At 39.4% G+C, this 22,142-nt stretch overlaps 1 protein-coding gene across 1 annotated transcript in view; it reads left to right on the forward strand.

Annotated features, from left to right (window-relative positions):
- LOC101596216 (contactin-associated protein-like 3) overlaps positions 1 to 20,208 on the forward strand; it is a 246,774-nt gene extending 226,566 nt beyond the window's left edge. The window contains exons 19-24 of the mRNA XM_045144614.1: positions 5,805 to 6,029; positions 7,441 to 7,574; positions 8,700 to 8,787; positions 13,308 to 13,535; positions 13,627 to 13,698; positions 17,934 to 20,208. Of these exons, the coding sequence (XP_045000549.1) occupies positions 5,805 to 6,029; positions 7,441 to 7,574; positions 8,700 to 8,787; positions 13,308 to 13,535; positions 13,627 to 13,698; positions 17,934 to 18,055 (869 nt within the window). The 3' untranslated portion in view covers positions 18,056 to 20,208. The remainder of the gene's footprint in view (positions 1 to 5,804; positions 6,030 to 7,440; positions 7,575 to 8,699; positions 8,788 to 13,307; positions 13,536 to 13,626; positions 13,699 to 17,933) is intronic.
- Positions 20,209 to 22,142: the final 1,934 nt, after the last annotated feature.

Genomic DNA, 22,142 nt, shown 5'->3' on the forward strand with positions numbered 1-22,142 from the left:
AAAGCAACAAGGAGCCAATCTAAAATGCAGTAGATAGCAAGAAATAATAAAAATCAGGACAGAGATGAATGAAATGACACTAAAAGAACAATATAGAATTAATCAAACAAACAGTTCTTTGAGAAAGAAAGAAAGATTATTGACTTAAGAGCAGTTATTTTGAGACACGGGCTTTTGTGTTTTGAATATATCTTTGTATCCTACAAGGATACTTGGTGATGGCAATGACTTGGTGGAGAAGCAATACTATGTATCCACATTTGCCTTTAGTTATTTCTTTGAGCTGTACATACTGAGAAAGTTTGCATTATGTGAGAGGTTTGATTTTATATCTTTGTTGGATCTTATAATCAAAGACTTGTATAAAAACCAAAAAATAAATCTGAGATCCTCAGAGACAGTGGTGGACTGGACACAGCCCCGTGACACAAGTGAAGGAGAAGAGTCGGGATAAACAAATATATATTTACATATATATATATATATATATATATATATACACACACACACATATACATACATATACATATACATATACATATACATATACATATACACATACACACACACATACACACACACACACACACACACACACACACACACACACACACATATATATATATAGTATTTCAAAGGGAGAAAGAGAAGAAAAGCTTCAGATACTCATAAAGATAGTGTTAGGGCAGCTCACAAATGTAAGAGAAAAAAGTGTTGGCACAGTGAGGTGGTTTACCAGTGTAGGAGGGTAAGCTGAAGCCACAGCCGCAAAGGGATGCCATGTGGTCTTGGTTCAAAGAGACTGGCAGTCCTGCACTCAGGATGAGCCCACAGCCTGTGGAGTGTTCAGTCCCACCCTCAGAACAAGCCCACAGCCCTCAAAGAGCTCAAACTCTTTTGGTGAGACAATCCCTCCTTTGGATGGGTCACTAGTGGAAAGGAATCTCATGTTGTCATTCTACATGACTGTAAGAGCAGTGACCAAGAACCGTCTTGAGAGGGACTGTAGGGACTGTATTGTTTAAAACAGAGTTACCTTGGGGGTCTGATTGTAGGGATCAATCACAATTCAAGGAGCCCTAATTTTACCAGCCAAAGCCCATGACAGGAGTAGATGAGCATGGCAGATCTGGGAAGGAGTTCATCATCTGATACAATAAACAACAAATCCTGAACACCAATAGGAGAGAAAGAAAAGAGCAAATCATAATCTAATGTACCAGAAAAACAACTGTCCAAAGGTTAAGAATAATATAAGAAAGTCCCCACTTAAAGTGCTAGAAGTGAACACTTCAAGATATAGGTGTCAGCAAGAACTTTCCATCTCACTCCTTGTCAGAATGACTATGATCCAAACCAGAAAACAAAAGCAAATGCTGACAAAAGTGGAACCCTCATGCACTGCTGATGGGGCTGATGGGAATGTAAACTGGAACGTCCACTGTGTGAATCAGTATGGAGATTCCTCACAGAACTAAAACTGAACTGCCATATTATCCATCTATACTACTCCTCAGTATATACCTAAGGATTCTAAGTCAACCCCACAGGGTACCTTCACATTCTTGTTCACTGCCGTACTCTGTAGTATAGCCAAGACATGGAGAAAGCCTCGAAGTCCATCAGCTGACAAGTTGCTAAAGAAAATGTGATTTGTGTGCACAATGGAATTTTATTCGGTTGCAAAGAATGAGATTATGACATTTGTGGAAACATGAGTGGGATTGGAGATCCATAAATTAAGTGAAATCAACCATATTTAAAAAGACAAATAGTACATGCTTGCTCTCATATTCATTCTCTCTCTCTCTCTTTCTCTCTCTCTCTCTCTCTCTCTGTGTGTGTGTGTGTGTGTGTGTGTGTGTAACATGAAAGTAGGAAGGGGATTATAAGTGGGAAAGAAACTATCAAAAGGGAAGGGGAATAACAGAAGGTAATAGAATATATGTCACTTAAAAGCAAAAAGTGGGGACATGGTGGATGGAGAAAGTGAACCAACAAGAAGGAGAAGAAACAGACTGAATAAGAACAAAGTATAATGATGTATATGTTTGAAAATAACACAATTACTTTCAGTGATAGCTAAAAGAATATTAATAAAATAAATATCTTGAGTTGGGGAATGAATAAAGTGTTTGCCAAACCAGCCCTTGAAACAGAAGCATGAGTGTCTGAGTTTATTTCCCCAGACCCCATGTAATAGCTGGAAACTTATGGGCTTCTGTAATCCCATCACACTTACAGTGAGATGGGAGGCAGAGTTAGTATTTCCTGGGAACTTGCAGGCCAGCTAGCCTGGAGTAGAGATCTGTGAACAATACTGGGAATGACAGACCCTGCCTCAACTGAGGTGCAAGGTGAGGACCAATAGTCCAAAGTTATTCTTTGACCTCCATACATGTGCTGTGGCATGTATATACCCATACACACATACATCCCCAAATTAAAAAAATGGAAAATTCTTAATTCTGATATTGAAGGAGTAGATCCCCAAATAATAACAGGTGAGGAGACATTACTACTGGCCTTACCAAAATTACATGGATTGTGAGGGAATACCATGATGAACCATGTATGTCAAAAAATTAAACTTAGAGAACATAAATTTCTAGAAAGATACAAACTACCAAAATTGATAGAAGGAAGAGAAATTTGAATAGCACTGCTGCAAAGAAAATAATATATTTATTTTAGAACAATTGTGCAATTAAAACCTCAGCTAGATAGTTTCACTGGTTATGTATATAAACATTTAATTGAAAAAATAGTATCAGGTCTTCAAAACAACCTAAAAGAGAAGCATTTCCAACTTATGTAAAGCCCTTATATCCCTGATATAAAAACTAGACATCAAAAGAAAACTGCAAACTAATGTAAGTGCTTGGATGCAAAAACCCTCAACAAAATACTGCCAAGCCAAATACAATCACAAGTAAAATCATTATAGGCCTAGACAAAGTGGCGATCTCCCAGAAACTGAAAGCTGGATTAATAGCTGAAGATTAATTAATAAAGCACGACTTCTCAATAGCACACAAGACAAAAATGTGATCATCTCAAATGAGCAACAAAATCACTAGACAGAATCATAACACTTCTCTTTCATGAAGAATGGAATCTGAGGTGCTACTGAAGGAAGGCCCTTTAATCTAACAAATGGTGCCCGAGCAAGTAGAAAGAATGATTAAAAAGTTTGTCACTCAAAAGGCTCCATCAAGAAAATGGAAAGACAAGCCAAATAATCAAAGAAAGTGTATGCAAATCATCTACTTTTGTGTTGTTGTTTTTCTTTGAGACAGGGTCTTATGTAGCCCAGGCTGGCCTTAAACTCATGGCAATCTTCTTGTCTCAACCTCTTGAATGCTGGGATTATAGGTATGTATCACTACTCCAAGCTACATTATTTATCTTGCAGAAGTCTAGAAACCAACACATTTGAAGAGCTCTACCAATTAAAAAAAAAAAAAAGACAAATACCCAATGAATAATGGTCAAAACTTATAAGTAAGATTTTCTTCAGCATATGCATATATAAAATAAACATGAAAATATGTTTGGTAATGTTAATAGTAGACAAATATAAAACAAAGCCATCATAAAATACAACTTTATACTCAGCAGAAATTTTTATATATGTAGATTTTAATTGGCATAGCAATTATATGTACATATTTGTGAGATACGATGTGATGTTTTAGCATATTACATAATATGTCATGGTCCGATCAGGTCAGATAGCATATTTGTCTCCTCAAACATATGTAATGACTTTGTATTGGAAACATTAAAATTTCTCTGCACTCACTATTTTGAAATCTTCAATTAGTACCAACCATAATTATAGAATAAGTACAATTTATAAGAAAAATAATAACTGTTGGTGAGGCTATGGAGATATCAAAACTTCCATAATTTCCTGTTGAGAATCTAAAATTGTTCAGCTATTTTGGAAAAAACAAAAGACGTGAAGGCTGGGGATGGAACTTTAGTAGCAGAGTGCTCATCTCGTGTGCGCAAGGCCCTGGGTTCAATTCCCAGCACTGACAGAAAAGTTGATAGTTCCTGAAAATGTTCATGATGCAGTCATCAGTAGACTGAACAATTTTTTTTTCTCCAAAGTTTATTTATTTATTATAGCCTTTTTAAAAAAAAAAAAAAACAAAAAAACACAAATTTAACATCCATATCCTTTGGCTCCCAAAGACTGATATTTCAAACCCAAGCTATTTTAAAAAATATTTTTGAAAGCTTTAGAAAAGGAACAATTTGTAATTCGGGCATGTTCCTTTCACATTATCCTCTTTGATCTCTTTTGTCCCCTCTTTCCTGCCACCATCTTTCCACTGGAAACCTTCCCCTTTCAAGGTAGTCCTTCCTCTGGTCTGTTGTGTCATTCTTTTGTCCTCCTCAGACCTCTGTGTCACATTGTTTATGGGCTCATAACAGTGAAGGTATTGTGGGGGTATTAATAATCACTGTGCAGTCATGAACAAAGGGCTTGCCATTGGACTGTAGGAAGTAATAAAGGCACCATTTTAAAGTCACTGACTGGGGGCAGCTTAAGGGAAGTCTAGCAAATTGAACATGTCTGGTGGTGGTGCACTTCCACAGGCACTGCAAGGCCATAAATGATAGGTCAAGGTCAAGGAAAGGTATGCCTAGATCAACAGGTGTGAGCATTGGGAACAGACACAAGCCCAGGGGTCACCTGACCTAGTGCTAAACTTTTCAGAACAATCAACAGACAGACAGGGGTCCTGAGTGAGCAGGACAAAAAGATAGGGATAAACTGTAACGACATGGGAAGAAAGGCATGGTAAGTAGGAAGCTCTGCTTGCCAGGTCTCATCTGTTTTACTAATAGAAGACTTGAGATATCTAACACTATTGATAAGGGAAAAACAGAAGACTTCAGACCTCAAACAGCGTTAAGCTCTGAGCAGAACCTCTGGGAGCCAGGTGGCCCACTAAGATAATACATTGAGTCTTTGTGGACTGAACAATTTTATTGCTATATATGAGATAAAAAATATTTTCACACAAAAACTTATACATGAGTATTCACAGTAACTTTACTTCTAATAGCCAAACACTAGAAATGCCCCAAATATCCATCAACTGATAAACTGATTAACAACATGGATCGTATCCATACCATGAAATGTCATCAATGAAAATGAATAAAATACTGATAAATGCTACAAAATGAGTGAATCTTGAAAAATATAGCATGAAAGAAGTTAATCACAATAGATACATTGTGTCCTTCTACTAATCTGATCCTCAGATGGGCCTGGGCTGAGGTGTTGGGCTGAAAACACGGTAACTTACATACGGCATGGCGGTGTTACAGGAGACAGGGAGAGGGCTGATCAAAATGTTCTGAACTTGATTGTAATCCTAAGAAACATGGAAGTTTTGTCTATTTTATAGCATATGGATTATATTTTAGTAAAACGGTCAAAAAATGAATCTTTTAGAAAAGAGTTAGACTTTTAAACTATGTATTTCAATATGAAAACTAATCTTATATAACTGTAACATTCATAAAATTTGGAGAATTAAATGAAATTTCTACTAGATGTTACTCAATTTTCAATTTTTAATATATCAAAAATTATTACTTTTTTCAACTTTACTTTCTTAAGAAACAACATTTGAAAGGTTAAAAAAATCAAAACAGGAAAACGTTTCACTAATCTCTCAGGATACTTAAGGATTTGAATCATTCTTTAAATATACTTTAAGTGAGATTCTATTTACTTCCTTTTTGTTACTGGAACAAAAATGTGTTTTCTATTCCAGAGATCTCTGCATATTTTGAAACTGGCTCCTCAGTGACCTATAATTTTCAAGAACATTCTGCCCTAAGTGAAAATACTAGTACTCTGGCTTCTTCGTTACACGGGGATGTGACACTGAGCAGAGAAACCACCACACTGAGCTTCCGGACCACGCGAGCTCCCAGCTTACTGCTTTACGTGAGCTCTTTCTACGAGGAATACTTTTCAGTAATCCTGGCCAACAATGGTGAGTAACTTCTGAGTGAACAAAACAAGCAAACAACAGAACCAAACAAAACAAAGCACTAATTAGAAAAAATAGGATTGTAGCGACATGGGTCTTTTTGGCCTCCAAACTACAGTGAGAAAATAACAACTTTCAGTATCTTTGGTATTTCAGTACGACCTATGATAGTTATCATAAACGTCACCATTTCAGGATTAAATTAAGATGCTTTCATAATTACAAATATTTGATATGAAAATATGCTTACTAATAGACTGTCTAATAGTGCACACTGTAACTCTGCTTTGTAGTTTATTCTGAAATACGATATTTGGGTATTGGCTATTCATCCCTTTGTTCGTTCTAATTAGGGGAGCATTAGTGTGGATGATATAGTAAAACTATATAAAAGCCAATTACTATATAAGCAACTGATAAATACAACTGCCAGATCACACCCACACAAGGAGAAAAATGAAGTGACAGCCCCTCACTCAGTGGCATTTGGGCATTCTAAGGCTTGCATAAGATGAACAATAGGCCTTTAAAACAATAGGCCTTTAAGGTTTTTAAATATCAAATCAGGACCTTTTTATTAAGGAAATAAAGATCTTAGAATAAGCTGTAAGAGAGCCACAGCAATTCATGTGGACCTATGATGGACAAACAGCAGTAGGGTGTTAGGATATACAAATGCCCCAGAAGCCTTGTCCTCGAAAAAATCTTTTCCTTCCCTGTTTTTGATTATGAAAAGAGACTTCAAAAATGGTCATAAAGGGCTGGAGAGATGGCTTAGCAGTTAAATGCTTGCCTGTGAAGCCTAAGGACCTTGGTTCGAGGCTCAGTTCCCCAGGTCCCACGTTAGCCAGATGCACAAGGGGGCGCACGCGTCTGGAGTTCGTTTGCAGAGGCTGGAAGCCCTGGCGCGCCCATTCTCTCTCTCTCCCTCTATCTGTCTTTCTCTCTGTGTCTGTCGCTCTCAAATAAATAATTAATTAAAAAAGTGGTCATAAAAGGAATTTTAAATAAGTATGTTTTATTCAAGTTGGAATTATAGGTGAATAATCATATGATATCACACAGATATTTATTATCTCATAGAGGAGACAGCAGATCAGAATTTAGATCTGAATTCTGAATTTTCAGGTATATGACTTAAACCTCTTTCTTAAGAAACACTTGGAAAACTGCTTATTACCAATGCATTTGGCTTTGACTTTTAAATATAACATAATTGGACTTAGAGTTTGGCACTGGAATAGACAGAAGCAATGATGTGTATTTCATGGTGGTACTGTTGGGTAATTCCAAGTCACTGCTAAGTAGATTCCAAAGAACCCTCAATGAATAATAATGAAAGCACTCCCGAGACTACATTGGGAGTTCTGTAAAATACCAATTTAGTTTACAAACATGTTATTTTTCTCTTTAGGAAGTTTGCAGGTTAGGTACAAGCTGGACAGACAGCAAGATCCAGATGTTTTTAACTTCAACCTGAGAAACCTGGCAGATGGACACTTCCACCAACTGCTGATTAGCAGAGAAGCAGCACTGCTCTCCATAGAGGTACTGCCACAAACCCCCAAGTCCAAATGACTGCTGTAGGAGCCTGGGAATATTCCAGAATGCAAAAGAACATTACTAAGCATTAACCAGAGCAGTACGTTCTGTGTCCTTTTCCCAAGTACATAGGCTATAGGGAGGTATGGGGAGGGGAAGTGGGTATTTATTTACCGATGAGTCTGTCAAACTCATTATTACTCTTTGGCCTTTTTAAATGTCAAGATGTTCTCACTTGTTTTATTTTATTCAATAAAGAAACGTCTAGTTTATCATGGTGACTGCAGGTGGAATTTGTTAGCACTTCAGTGAGAATTTGTCTTCATATGATTATGAAATCAAAAACCATACCACAGCAATTTAAACATAAGGTTAGAAAGCACACCAGATATTCATTAAAATGGGGATAAGTAAGAAAAGAGACCTGGATCAGAAAAAAGTAAGGTGATTCACACCACATACTCCTTAAAATGGGGATAAATGAGAAAAGAGACCTGGATCAGAAAAAAGTAAGGTGATTCACACCACATACTCCTTAAAATGGGGATAAATGAGAATAGAGACCTGGATCAGAAAAAAGTAAGGTGATTGTCACTGGCATTTGAATGAAAATATGTACTTAAGTCTAATCATAAAACTTTTTTTTTTTTTTGGTATTTTGAGGTAGGGTCTCACTCTAACTCAGGCTGACCTGGAATTCACTCTGTAGTGTCAGGGTGGCCTTGAACTCTTAGCAATCTTCCTACCTCTGCCTCCCAGGTGCTGGGATTACAGGTGTGTGCCCCATGCCCGGCTTAAAACTTCATAGTTTTGGCTTCATATGTCTAGTTCTTTCCAGAGAGTAAGTTTAAAGTTTAAGACAACCTATTCCATTCTTTTGTGGAATCTACCGATTACAGATGCACATGAGGAAGAGCCAAGAGTGGGTTGGGAGTCAACTCTGGGAGAGTGTGAGGCTGTAAAGGATAGCCTTGCCCCTCCCCTACTGAATACTGAAGGTGATTTATTAACACTTCTTTGTAGCACTTACAAGTGATTTATTTGCATCATTTGCTTCCTATTCTCTTCCTGCTTACTTATCATTAAAACTGCCCCTTCTTCTGCTGTTGGCTCTCATGGGACTTTTTATAGGTTAACCAGAGTGCAAGGGGACAAGTCATCTTATCCTCGGGGACAGAATTCAATGCTGTCAAATCGCTCATACTGGGAAAGATTTTAGGTAAGTGGAAGGAAAATCTCCCCTCACCCTGAACACATCAAATTCTAAGTGTCGTGTCACAAGCTCTGGAAGTATTCATTATGCTGAAAGAAGCTCCTTGTCTTATTTTAATAATAATTTCACAGTGAGTGACAATCAAGGTACAAATTGTACATGTGTTTGAGTGCACATGTAATCATGAGCAAGTGCTGTCTGGAAGATGAGCAGTCATCCTTGAAAGCTACCTGGCACTTACTTACCTGCTCACTTAGCAGCCTTGCATAATGAGGCATGCTCTTTCTGTAATACTTCTTGAAAAGTGAATGTTACCAAAGTACACAATCTCAGCAGCAGCTCCAGGAAGCGCCATCCAGGGAAAACACTACCTTTGAGCTGATCATGGGGAAAAGATATGCATCTCCTTAAGCAGGAGAATACAGTTTGAACAGTGCTCAAGGCCTACTTGACCTCATGTTTCATCTTTGATGACTCCAAACAGGTCAGGCAAGGCACAGATCCTGAGGAATAACTGGGTCTGGAGTGATGGCTTAGTGGATAAAGTGCTTGTCATGCAAGTATGAGTACCTGAGTTCAGATCCCAGAACCCACATAAAGATGAACACTGGAGCACTAACAACTGTATTCCCAGCTCACCAGAGTAGGAAGGAAGTGGAGGCAGGATAACTGCCCTGAAGCTTGTGAGCCAGCTAGGCTGGCATAGGCAGCAATGAACAAGAGACCCTTCCTCAAAGGATGTGGAAGGAGAGGACTGATACACAAAGTTGCCCTCAGACCTCTACACGTGTGCCATAGCACACGCCCACACTCATGCACACATGTACATGCACACACCAAGAAAAAGATGTAGTAATTGTTCATTATATTAATGGGAGCATTTTTAAACCTGAGCCTAATTTTTAAAAGTTAACGACATGGTAGCTAAGAAAAATAAAATCTTTCTAGGGAGGAATATATTTTTAAATTAATCAGGAAAGAAAATGAACTGTATTATGTAAGTTGTTAGAGAAATTGATATAAAAATGTTCATTGTATAAATTCTTGTTTTCCCTCCAAATAAATAAGTACATACAGTTGAAGACATTAACGTTCTGATGTGAGAAAAATGTGTTCAAAGGCATAAAACTTACAATTTAAAAATTTAAGTTCAAAAGCCAAGTTAGAAGGTGTCACAGAAGATGTATGTAAAGTTCAATTGATGTATGCACCTTCCATTATCTTTCTGTGGAGGTACCTGCCTCCTTTACTACATGTTACATGTTTATAATAAGTCAGCCTGTACTTGATTTATGAGTGCTGGCAGATAAGACTCCTGGTTCAAAGAAGAAGCACTGTATTACTCATGTCACACGAGCCTCAAAATCATGTGCCATTTGCATTGTTTCCTGATACTGCTAGCCACACCCATCCAAGGTCTCAACTCAGCCCAGTGGCCTGACAGGAGCATGAACAGTATAATGCTCTAATCACTAAAAAGATGACCTTGTCATTTTGTTTGTATTTCTTTATCTTGCCATTATTATTATTTAGATTTTTTTCTTTTGTCTCTTTATAACCATGAACTTCAAAATGTACCAAAACAAAACAGAAGGCATAGAATGTGAAGATAAGTCTTCTTTCAGAAAATGAAGCAATGCTTTGTAAATACTCGCATATTAGTTTAACTACACTTATGTGAAAATACCAAATAATTTTGGTCATTGGGCATTTCTGGAAATGGCTTTTTGAGATGAAGTGATATCCCAAAAGATGTATGTAAAATTCAATTAATGTATATATTTTCCATTACCTTTCTCTTATAGTACTTGCCTAATTTAAAAAAGATTTTTATATTTTGAAGCTGGAATTTGATTCTTACCTTTTCTAAGCCAAGTCAGCCTGTACTTGATTTATGGGTGCTGACAGAGGACATAAGACACTTGGGTCACAGATAAAGGACACTTAGTTATGTCACATGGGCCTCATGAACATGTGACATTTGTATGATTTCCTTCTAAGTGCTTGAATCTTACAGGGACAACGGCAGGCGCAGAAGAGTGCTGAGCCTGGGGTGGGCTTGTTTTGCTGCCGAGGAGCACACAGCTCGGGGAAGTCATAGATTTTGTAACAAGCATAAACTGGCTTACCAACCTAGGAGGAAAGATGACCTCCTCCCTTCAGAGTGTTTCCCTCACACACATACTTGAGAAAGGGTGTGGGAGACGTGCTCTTAAGTCCTGCATTTCTTGGTTTACCTGGCAAAAGCATAGAGACACTCAGATCTCATGAGAGCTCTCTGCTCCCAATATCGTAGAGCAAAAACACACAAGAAGTCTTTAAAAAATGTTAATAGGATATGAGGTTTTTACACTTAAGGATCAAAGATTAATTTGTAAATTAACCCTTCTTGATAGCACCATAAAATAAGGAGACTAAGCCAAGCATTGTGGTGCACACCTTTAATCTCAGCACTTGGGAGGCAGAGGATTGCTGTGAGTTGGCTACCATGGGAATACAATATACATGCCAGGTTAGCCTTGGCTAGAGGGAGACCCTACTGTGCAGAAACAACAACAACAAAAGGAGGCTAGACCAAATTGTTTCCAATTTTTTCTTCAGCTGAAAACTGAGATTTTTTTTCTAATGTAATCCATGTAGTAGGCGTCAGCAACAATGATGTGTGGTTTCAGATTTTTGAATTTGTAAATTATCTTGGCTGATGCTGACCACTGGAACTGTGTGAGGATGAGCATATCCCTTATCACAGTCGCTAGACACATATGGTATCTAAATACTTTCAATGTGGCAAGTGAAGCTTAGGGAGTTAATTTTTAATTTTATTTAGTCTTAATATCTGCCTTGGCTCATGTCTGCCCTATTGCATATTATTAAAGATTGCCTCACTGTCTTATCAACTTTTTATTTTAGTCCAGCCATGTACACTGGGAAAGTGGCCCTACCTCCCAATTTTTCCCTCATGTGCTAATCTCTCAAACTCCATAATGAGAACCCCACTGGAGGTGGGGGGACATGGTCTTTCCTTCCTCTTAAAGCATAGCAGCAACCATAATAAGACATTTATGCAAACATAAATTCAATCAGAGTTACATAGATTTCAGAATAAAAAGAGGACAAAGAATTGGAAAGGTCCTGGGTTCAGGACCATGAGAGGCAGAGAAAGCTCACAGCCAAGAGGACAAGCCGGCCTACATTTTTAAAAGAAGATTTCAAAAAAATTATTTATTTATGTAAGAGAATGGGTGCACCAGGGCATCCAGCCACTGGAAATGAACTCCAGACGTGTCCGCCCCCTTGTGCATGTGGCTGACATAGGTCCTGGGGAATCGAACCTGGGTCCTTTGGCTTTGCAGGCAAGCGCTTTAACCCCTAACCCATCCTTCCACTCCCAGGCCTGCATTTTTATTGCAGATCATCAGCTCGGAAGAGCAAAAATGAAGAGTTTTGTTGTGCTGATAGGGAAGCAGAAAGGTGACTTTTCCTGACTGTTCTGTTAAGAATCAGTTCCTCATAGCATTGGTAAAGCTTCGGCTCCTGGTTCAACCAATGTGTGATTCATTGCATAAACTCAGGCTCATCAAAGCAATTCCTTTCTTGCAGTGTTTTTCACTTTAAACAAAAGTCTTTGTTGGATCATTTTTTTAGTTCAGAGCTCTGTTCTGTTTTATCACTTCCAAACTAAAGGATTGTTTAATTCAGCATTTGTAAGGAAAAATCTCCACTAGAAATATATGACTTGCCTGAAAATAAAAGTATTTGATGTAAAGTCATCTTGTATCATGTCAGATGCCTTTACTCTAAATGTGAATGACTAGTCATAATAGATTTTAAAAGTAAGTAAATTCTCTTGCAGTATTTGAAAAGAAAAGGTATGCCAAGAGTATCAAGCCATATATGCTGACACATTCAAGAAATGAAATGTTATGCTGAGCATGGTGGTACACACCTTTAATCCCATCACTCAGGAGGGAGGTTGAAGTAGGAGGATCATGTTGACTTTAAGGCCAGTTTTGAGATCCTGCCTCAAAAAGAAAGAGTCAAAGAAATGTACTGTTACTATCACACCAGATGGAGTTTAAGATTAGAAGCATATGAGTAGCTAAAATTAGACATCTTCTGGTGATAAAATGTCCAAATTAAGAGAACATAAAATTCATAAATCTATAAACATTGTTAACATAGTTATTTTGAATAAAATAAGCAAAAACAAATGAAAAAATTTCTAAACCTCAGTCCTCATCTACAGGAGTCACATAACTAGCATTTCTTGGATTGTTGCCCTTGAGTCCCAAAGTATATTTTAATGGTCTGGTTTTTAAAAAAAATAAATGAATTCAGATCAATGACTTTCACACCAGGCGAGATGGCACTTGTCTATATGCCAGCCCTCGGGAGGTGGAGGCAGGAGGATCAGGGCTTCAGGGTCATTTTCAGCTACGAAAGGAGTGGGGCCAGTCTGGAGGCAGCGCTCCACGACAGGAGGATGCGGGCTGGGCGTCCTGACCGTGTCCCCTCTCTGCCCGCAGAGCCCCTGGACGCGGACCCCGACACGCGGCGCGCCGCGGCCCACGGCTTCACCGGCTGCCTGTCGGCTGTGCGCTTCGGCCTGGCGGCTCCGCTGAAGGCGGCGCTGCGCCCCGGGCCGACCCGGGTCACCGTCCGCGGCCGCGTGCTCCCCGCGTCCCGCTGCGCGGCGGGGCCGGGCCTGGGCTCCGCGGCGCGGGAACTGGCTCCCCGGCTCGCGGAGGGCGCAGGTGCGTGGCCCGCCGTCCCCCACTCCACCCGGCCGCGACCGCCGGCTCTGGGTGCGGCTGCTCTCTGCCACTCTCCCCTTCTCCACCGCAGGTCACTCGGGATCGGCGGATGAGGGAGAGCCCCTGCTGAATGCTGAAGGGAGTGACTCCAGGGTGATCGGAGGTAACGGGGCCGTCCGTGGCCGTCGTCTCCGCGTTCCTACCACGAACACGAGGGACAGACAGCGAGTTAGTTACTAGAGCACGCTTTCCAAGGGACCAGCGCGCAGTGGTGAAAGCGGTGCTTTAGAACAAGTACTGTTCTCCTGAGTTAGTGTTTACTCATTTCTGCCTACCTGGAGATGCTTAGCTTCACAATTCCACAAAATACATAGTTTTTCAAAAGGCGCTAAAAATTGTGAGTTCTTCATTTGAAAACATCTGTATTAGCTAGAATACGAGAAATATCTGTAAAGACAGGCGAGTGACTGGCTCTTTGAACAGAGCTACAAATAATTAAGTTCAAAGCAATGGAAACCTAAGCTAAGCTAATGACCAGAACACATGTCTTGATGCTTTTATTGAATATCAATATGCATTATTAGAATAGCTTCCTTAATAATATTTCACTTGAAAATTAAATGCATGTATAAATAGCATCATTTACAGTGCAATTTTTAAAACGTTCAAGTCAGTTTCATTATGCACATTCACAAGTTTGTACATGGTATGTGTGTGATGTGCTTGCATGTGCTTGGCTGTATTTGTGTGCAGGTGAGCACATGTGTGTGATATATATGTGTGGAGGCCAGAGGTTGATGTGTGTCTTTTTTGATGACTGTTTACTCGTTGAGACATGGTATCATGGTTGCACCCAGAGCTTGTTGATTTAGCTAATCTAGCCAACAAGCTTGTCTCCTGTATTCCCTGTCTGTGTCTCTTGAGTGTGGGAGGGACACCACACCCATCTGGCATTTACATGGGTGTTGAGGATCGAACACAGGTGCTCATACTTGCATGGCAAGCACTTTATCCACAGGGCCATCTCAGCTCCGCATTTCACTTTTAATTATACATCAGAAAGATTTCATCAGATAGGCTGTTAGTCTGTGGGTATGTGTGCACGTGTGTGTGAGTGCATGTGCAAGTGTTGCAATGCTAGAGATGGATTATAACCCAGAGCCTTGCACATAGTATGCTGAACTACATTGCCAGCCCTCTTTGGTTTTTATTTTACTTAGTTTTATTTATTTGAATGAGGAGGAGGCAGATGAGAGAGAAAGAGAAACAGACAAAGAATGAGTGCACCAGAGCCTCCAGCCACTGCAAACAAAGTCCAAACGCATGTGCCACCTTGTGCATCTGACTTTATGTGGGTACTAGGTAATCGAACCTGGGTCCCTAGGTTTCACAGGCAAGCTCCTTAGCTGCTAAGCCATCGATCCAGCCCTCTTTTTTGTTTATTCATTTATTTATTATTTGAGAGCAACAGACAGAGACAGAAAGAGGCCGAGAGAGAGAAAGAGAGAGAGAGAGAGAGAGAGAGAGAGAGAGAATGGGCACATCAGGGCCTCCAGCCACTGTAAACAACTACAGATGCATGAGCCATCTTGTGCATCTGGCTTACGTGGGTACTGGGGAATGGAGCTGGAGTCCTTAGGCTTCACAGGCAAGTGCTTAACTGCTAAGCCATCTTTCCAGCCCCTCTTTTTAATTGAGACAGTCCCATGTAGTCCAGGCTGGTCTTGAACTTACTATGTAGCCAAGAATGATCTTGAACTTCTCATCCTCTTGCCTCTGTCTCCTGAGCACTGGGATGACAGGTGTGCATTACCACACCCAGTTTATGCAGTGCTGAGGAAGGAGCTGAGGGCAGGCACCCTACCCAGAGTAACATCCCCACTTCTCAATTAATTTTTTCTTGGAACTCAGTAAAGTATGGAGAAAAAATACATGATCTGACTGGCTCAGTGGTTAAGACACTTGCTTGCAAAGTCTGACAGCCTGGGTTCAACTCCTCAGTACTCATGTGAAGCCACATGCACAAAGTGTTGCTTCACTTCTCTCTCTCTTTTTTTCCTTTACTTCTCTTCTCTTCTCTTGCTCCTTACAAATAAATATATATGTTTAGTAAAAATTACATGATCTGATGAACAAAAACTCTTAAATTTTCTTTGAGAATGTCATCAGCCCATAACGCATATTCAGAAGTACTTTTGTTGGATTTTAAATCAAGTATATTCCTTTATGAATCCGGATTTTCTTTGGAGAAGACTTTATTGCAATGCAGACATTATTTGAACATGAAAATAACATTTTCAACACAGGTTCCCAAGTCCTGCCAGTGTTTGCACAGCGTTGTATTAGTACCTGGGCTGACAAGAGCTGGAAAATTGATAAGGAACACAAGATCTTATCTTCAGAAAATTATTTCTTTGAGTCAAACATCATTAATAAGATTAACTGACTGAGTGCAGGGATTTGTAGCTGTTAAACATGAGTCCTAGCAGTGATCTTGCTCTCGCTTTGGGCCCTGAGGGAGATAAAGAGGCTGTGTTTAGAAGGCATCTCTGTGGTTTCTTAATTTAATTTTTTAAAAATATATTTTAATTATTTATTTGAGAGAGACAAAGACAGGGGGAGAGGGGGGCGGGAGAATATGGGCGCTCCATGTCCTCCAGCCACAGCAAACGAACTACAGATGCTTGTGCCCCCTTGTGCATCTGGCTTACGTGGGTCCTGGAGAATTGAACTGGGATTCTTTGGCTTTGCAGGCAAACGTCTTAACCACTAAGCCATCTCTCCAGCCCCTTAATTTAATTTTTATTTTATTTATGTTTTCAGACAAGGCTCTGACTCTGTAGCCACTGTGATCTTCCTGTCTCAGCTACCAAATGCTGGGACCACAGGCCTGCACTGCCACACCAGGGACAGTTTTCGTTTTCTAACAGTCACTAACTGGAGTCCCTTTGTAAATTAAGTGTGTCACATGGACAGTGGAGCTTGTCCTTGTGTGTACGCTTTCCTTCTTCACACATGTTCTGAACAGTCGGCCTTCTGGGGCAGGGCTGTCTGCTTTAGCTTACTGGCTGTGAATCAGTTCACAAAACTTTGGTGCAGGCACTCAGGCCAGCCACTGATGTCCCACTTCACTGATTCAGTATGTATCCAGCGTTAAGTGTCACAGCATCTCCAGGACAGTCAAGATTTTAGAACATTTGCACCCGATTCTTTCAAACAATCCCCATTGGACAAAATCTTAATAAATGCCCTTGTAATATTTTAGGTATTAAGGATTGCTTACATATGTGCTCTGCTACTGCAGTTCGAACATCTATTATCGTGGAGTTATTTAAAACAATTTTCATAGATGATGTACCCATTTAGCTTTACTGGCAGTAACATTTTTCTATGGTAATACTAAGTCTTCAGCACTTTAATTTTTATAATTTGCAGGTATGTGTTTGTGTAAGGGAGTGCAAGTTCCTCCATGTCTGTGGAGGTCAGAGGCCAACAGGTGCCTGTGTGCTTCCTCCTCCTTGCTTAACACAGGGTCTCTTCCCGATGCAAATGAGCACCGGCTAGCTAGCGGTGCTCTTCCCGCTCTCCCGGCTCTGCCCCCCATCACGTATATACATGCCTCTTTGCATCAGGCTTTATTGTGGGTGCTAGGAAGTTAAATTCAGGTCAGCAGCAAGCAAGAGGCTTTTAACTGCTGATCCATCTCCCCAGCACCTATTTTTAAAATAATTTAAAATGTCCCTTCAGTTAGTTGAAGGATACACATGGTCTTGGAGACTTGTGGATGTTTGCACTTCGGGGCTATTTAGTGGTGTTCACATGTGTGTGTGTGTGTGTGGGGGGGGTGTATGTGTGTGTGTCCATGCACAAGCCAGGGGTTGATGTCAAATGCTCCCTTGATCACTTTCCACCTTGTTTACTGAGATAGGACCTGAGCACAGAAGTCATCTATTCAGCCAACCTTACTAGCCAACTTGTTCCAGGGACCCCTATGTCCACCTCCGAAGCATTGGGATTACAAGAAGACCAACACACCCACCTGGCGTTTATGTAGTTTCCTAGGATCTGGACTCTGGTCCTTATGCTTGAGGGCCAGCTCTTAGGTCACTGAGCCATCTCTCCAGACCCATGTTTACACTTTCAAATCTGAAAGTATTTGTTGAAATTCAGTCATATGCCTTTAAAGAAAAATCCTAACAGACATATGTAAAAGGTGTAGTAACTCAGAAGTACACCAAATTTTATAATACAACATGGCCTTAACATTCCCATGTTCTCATAGTTCCAGTAGCATACGGCAGATGGCTGGCTTATTCTAACTCAATCAATCATGACATCAGGAAAGTCTCCAACCAGGGCTTAGGATTCTGACTTTGTGTTTTTCTTTCCTCTCCTCAGGCGTGATAGCAGTGGTGATATTTATCTTGCTCTGCGTCTCGGCCATAGCCATACGTGTCCATCAACAAAGAAAGTTCCACAAAGCAGACGAGTCCAAAGTCTCAAAACATGAAGAGTGTTAGGACTGCTTTAAAACGTGAATTCAGTGGGTCGGAAAGAGTTGTCCTTTGTGGGCAGCTCCCGCTTGGCTGTCCTGTTCCTGCTGTCTCTGCGGGCCTGGCTGGGGGTGCCCTTCTTTCCTCAGAAACCTCCTCTGCCAGCTGCTACCCCAGCAGGGAGTTTAGGGTGGTCATTAATCGTGGTTCACTGGCTCCCTGGACAAGAATGCTCTTTTGCAATTAGAGATTTAATTTGTATAATAGTTGTGAATTTTAGCTGGAGAGAATAAATGACCATCAAGGTCCGATCCTGCTTACTTAAAGAAATAGGACAGAACTTTTGTTCAGATACAAAAGATGAAGTGAACCTTGTTTTGTTTTGTTTTTGTACTTAGATGCTTACCTGAGCTCCCTTGATTGTTTCTCTGCTGATCTGCATAAAACAAAATGCTTTTCAGATCACTTTCACCTGCATTTCCATAATCCTGGGATCCAGAGGCACATGACCTACCAAAAAGTTAATTGTGCTTTTACTTTCCCTGTCTTGCTGTTCTACACAATGAGAGGCCTGCAAATATTATTTTTGGTGTATTTTTTTTCTAGTTGGCTGTTTTAAATCACTTTGATAAACTTTAATGTGGAAATTGGTATTGAAAGTTATGAAATTTTAATATTCAATTTTGTAATGGAATGGAAAATCAACAGGGAACAAGATGCATAGAGAATGTCAATTTAGAAAATCTGCCTATTTTTTTCGTAATTTGTAATTATAGTTTTTGTAAATTGTAATTATGTTTTTAACTAAATTTATATCCAGATACAAATACTGCCTCTTATAATGAGTTATCCTTTAATTATATCAGTAATACTTGTGTAAAAACATAATCCTAAGCATTTTTATCCTCAAATATTGAAAGATTCTGTCAGTTTTTATTCACTATTCTATATTTCTCTTTCTCTAAGGTTGTTACCGATAAACCTTTTGTTTCCTATGACCATTGTATAGAACACCTTTCAATTCATTTGGGAAATTAGTTTAAATGGAAGCACTCCAATTCTCTTTCTAGGTTTTGAATTGCTTTAAGCATAAATATGGTATGTTATCTACTATCTGTCTAATTGCTTTTGGAATATAAACAGTAGGCTACTTACGCCACAGAATGATGACATTTATATAATCTGTATTAAACCTGCAGTTCTAATCAGAGGTTTATAATAACAAGACTGAATTTCATAGATTACCCCAAATTGAATATGTGCTACCAGTGGAAGTATGTCTCATTAGGATTTATACACACACTTCAATAGCAGAGGGTGGAATTCATTTAGTGGAGATAATAATGAGGCAGAGGCAGTGGTTATTTGGTAATTGCAAGGAATGACCATGTGGTTTAAGTAAAATAATTATAGTACGCAACGCTCGCTCTCCAGAATCCAGATAATGATTGCCCACCAAAGACTAACTGGGTAGTTTGTTCAGATCGAAGCAAGGTAGAAATCTACCATCACAAAATGAATTTCTACCTTATTTGTATTATTTTGGGGATAATGAGTAGAGATCCTCTCTTAAATCTGTTCCTAGCAAATGATTACTTTCCAGATTCCTCATCTCCATTGATGTCTGTGTGGGTGATGGAGTTTTCTACTACTGTGTTACTGTATGTAATAATATAGAGGGACACATTTTCATAAGTGAAAATTTGCTTTTGGTTTTCTCTCAAAAGACACACTTGGATGGGGAAATATTCAATAAAAATACAGTACATTTTATCAGTCATGTCATGCTTGCTACCGCCTTTGCAGTGGCTTCTTTTATTCCACAGAAGATTCTGGAATCTGGAAGCTCACAGGGTTGTAGAGGATAAAACACCACAGCCCCTGCTCTGTACTTCTTGCAAGTCAGCAAAACAAAGGCATCAGATTACACAGATTGCCATCCACGACCAGACCAACTGCACTGATTTTTAGACTTTACCTTTTTATTTGAAAAATAATTCATTTTTAGAATAAAATGAGAAAACTATTTTAAGGTAAGTTGTATAAATAAATTCACTTTGGAATAAAAATTATTTTAAGGGAAGTTGTGAAAACTTGAGTTATGTAGTTTTTCCTAATTAACACAAAAATGTGCAGATAAATACTTACTGTACTGGTTTGTGCATTACTGTTGCTTGTAAATTTTGAGATTATTAAAATGTATTTATTTACCTTTTTATGATCTGATACTTATCAGGTGATAAATTTTTTCTTTGAGTTTATTAAATAAAATGGAAAAAGACAAATCTTTGCTGATTGTTATAATAAAACTATCTATGAATGTCTACATTTAAACACTTGCCAGAATGGAATTGTCCAATGATCAGTTCACTAAAATCTTCATGAAATATTTTTGCTGTTCCTTCAGAAAAAATTGAGCACTAAGAATTCCTTAGATATACAGATGTTGGTTGCAAGTAGCAACCTTCTATGATATAAAAGTATGTTTTCCACAATTTTATTCTCACGCTAAAAGAGAAAACAATTTATGTTTTGATTTGAGAAAGATAAAGTTTTTGATTCTTAAGAACTATAAATTCTGGGGCTGGGGGGTAGCTCAGAGAGTAAAATGCTTACCTAGGTAAGCATAAGGATCAGAGTTCAACCCTCAATACCCACATAAAATTACAGACATGGTGGCATGTGCCTCTAATCCTTGTCCTAGGGAGGCAGAGTTGGGAGGATCCCCAGATTTCAGTGGCCAGTTAGGCCTAGCTGGTGAGCTCCAGGGAAATGAGTGGCCCTTTCTCAAGAAGAAGTGGTCAGTATTTCTAGAATAACTTGTAAGGTTGTCCTCTGGCCTCCATACATACACACAAACACATGTAAAAGAAATTACAAAATTCTAGCACTCAAAAACATTATTACTATAAAATATATAAATATATAAAATTCACCTACTGTAAAGTAGATGAATGGTTTTATCTTGATGGCATGCCCAAATTCACCCTAGGAGATCACTCTAGTTCTTAACACTTCCTAAGAGCCAACAATTCAAGCATAAACCTAAACTATTTTTGATCACAGTTAATACTGGTGCCTAATTTAATCTATGTGTGTCTCTATGTTATCAAAAGTTCCACAATCTTTGTGTGTGTGTGTGTGTGTGTGTGTGTGTGTGTGTGTGTGTGTTGGCCAAAGGACAACCTTGGTGTCATTCCTAAGAAATCCTGTCCACCATTTTTTTGTAAAATATTTATTTTATTATATTTCAAATCATTTTATTTATTTATGAGGGAAAGAGAAAATGGGCATGCCAGGGCCTCTAGCACTACAAACTCCAGACACATGCATCACTTTATGCATCTGGTGTTACGTTGGTACTGGGGAATTGAACCTGGATTTGCAGGTGCCTTAACTGCTGAGCCTTCTCTCTAGCCTGTATCTTTTTTTTTTTTTTTTTTTTTGAGGTAGAGTCTCACTCTAACCCAGGCCACAAGAAATGCATCCTATAGTCTCAGGCTGGCATTGAACTTACAATGATTCTCCTACCTCTGCCTCCTGAGTGCTGGGATTAAAGGCATATGCCACCTGGCCTGGCACATAAAGCCATTTTTAAATGTGAGTTAATTTAAATATAAAGATTAATACTAGGGCTGATGGTTCCTGGAAATGGGATTTCCACTTTTTTGCTCAATATCGATAAATAAACATGGTGTAGGCAAAGAGCCTAATCAGATTCCTGGAGGTCCCCACTAAGGTACAGTGTTCTAATCCAGAGCAAAGAGCAGTGACCCTCTCCCCACACCCCACCTAGGTTAAGATACATAGAGGAGGTCAAATGGCAGAGGGAGGAAAGGGTAGGAATGAGAAGAAGAGAAAGGTACGGTGAGTCTCCCCTCCTTCCCCTTTTCTCCTCATCTTCCTTCTCTTCCTCTTCTTCATTTCTGGTGGGTTTTGGTTTGTTTGGTTTTTCCTGCTTTTTAAAGATTTTTTTTTTGTTCATTTTAATTTATTTATTTGAGAGTTACAGACAGAGAGAATGGATGTGCCAGGGCCTACAGACACATGTACCCCCTTGTGCATCAGGCTAATGTGGGTCCTGGGGAATTGAGCCTTGAACCGGGGTCCTTAG

This window comes from Jaculus jaculus, chromosome 2, assembly GCF_020740685.1.
Source record: "Jaculus jaculus isolate mJacJac1 chromosome 2, mJacJac1.mat.Y.cur, whole genome shotgun sequence".
NCBI classification, from domain to species: Eukaryota; Metazoa; Chordata; class Mammalia; order Rodentia; family Dipodidae; genus Jaculus; species Jaculus jaculus.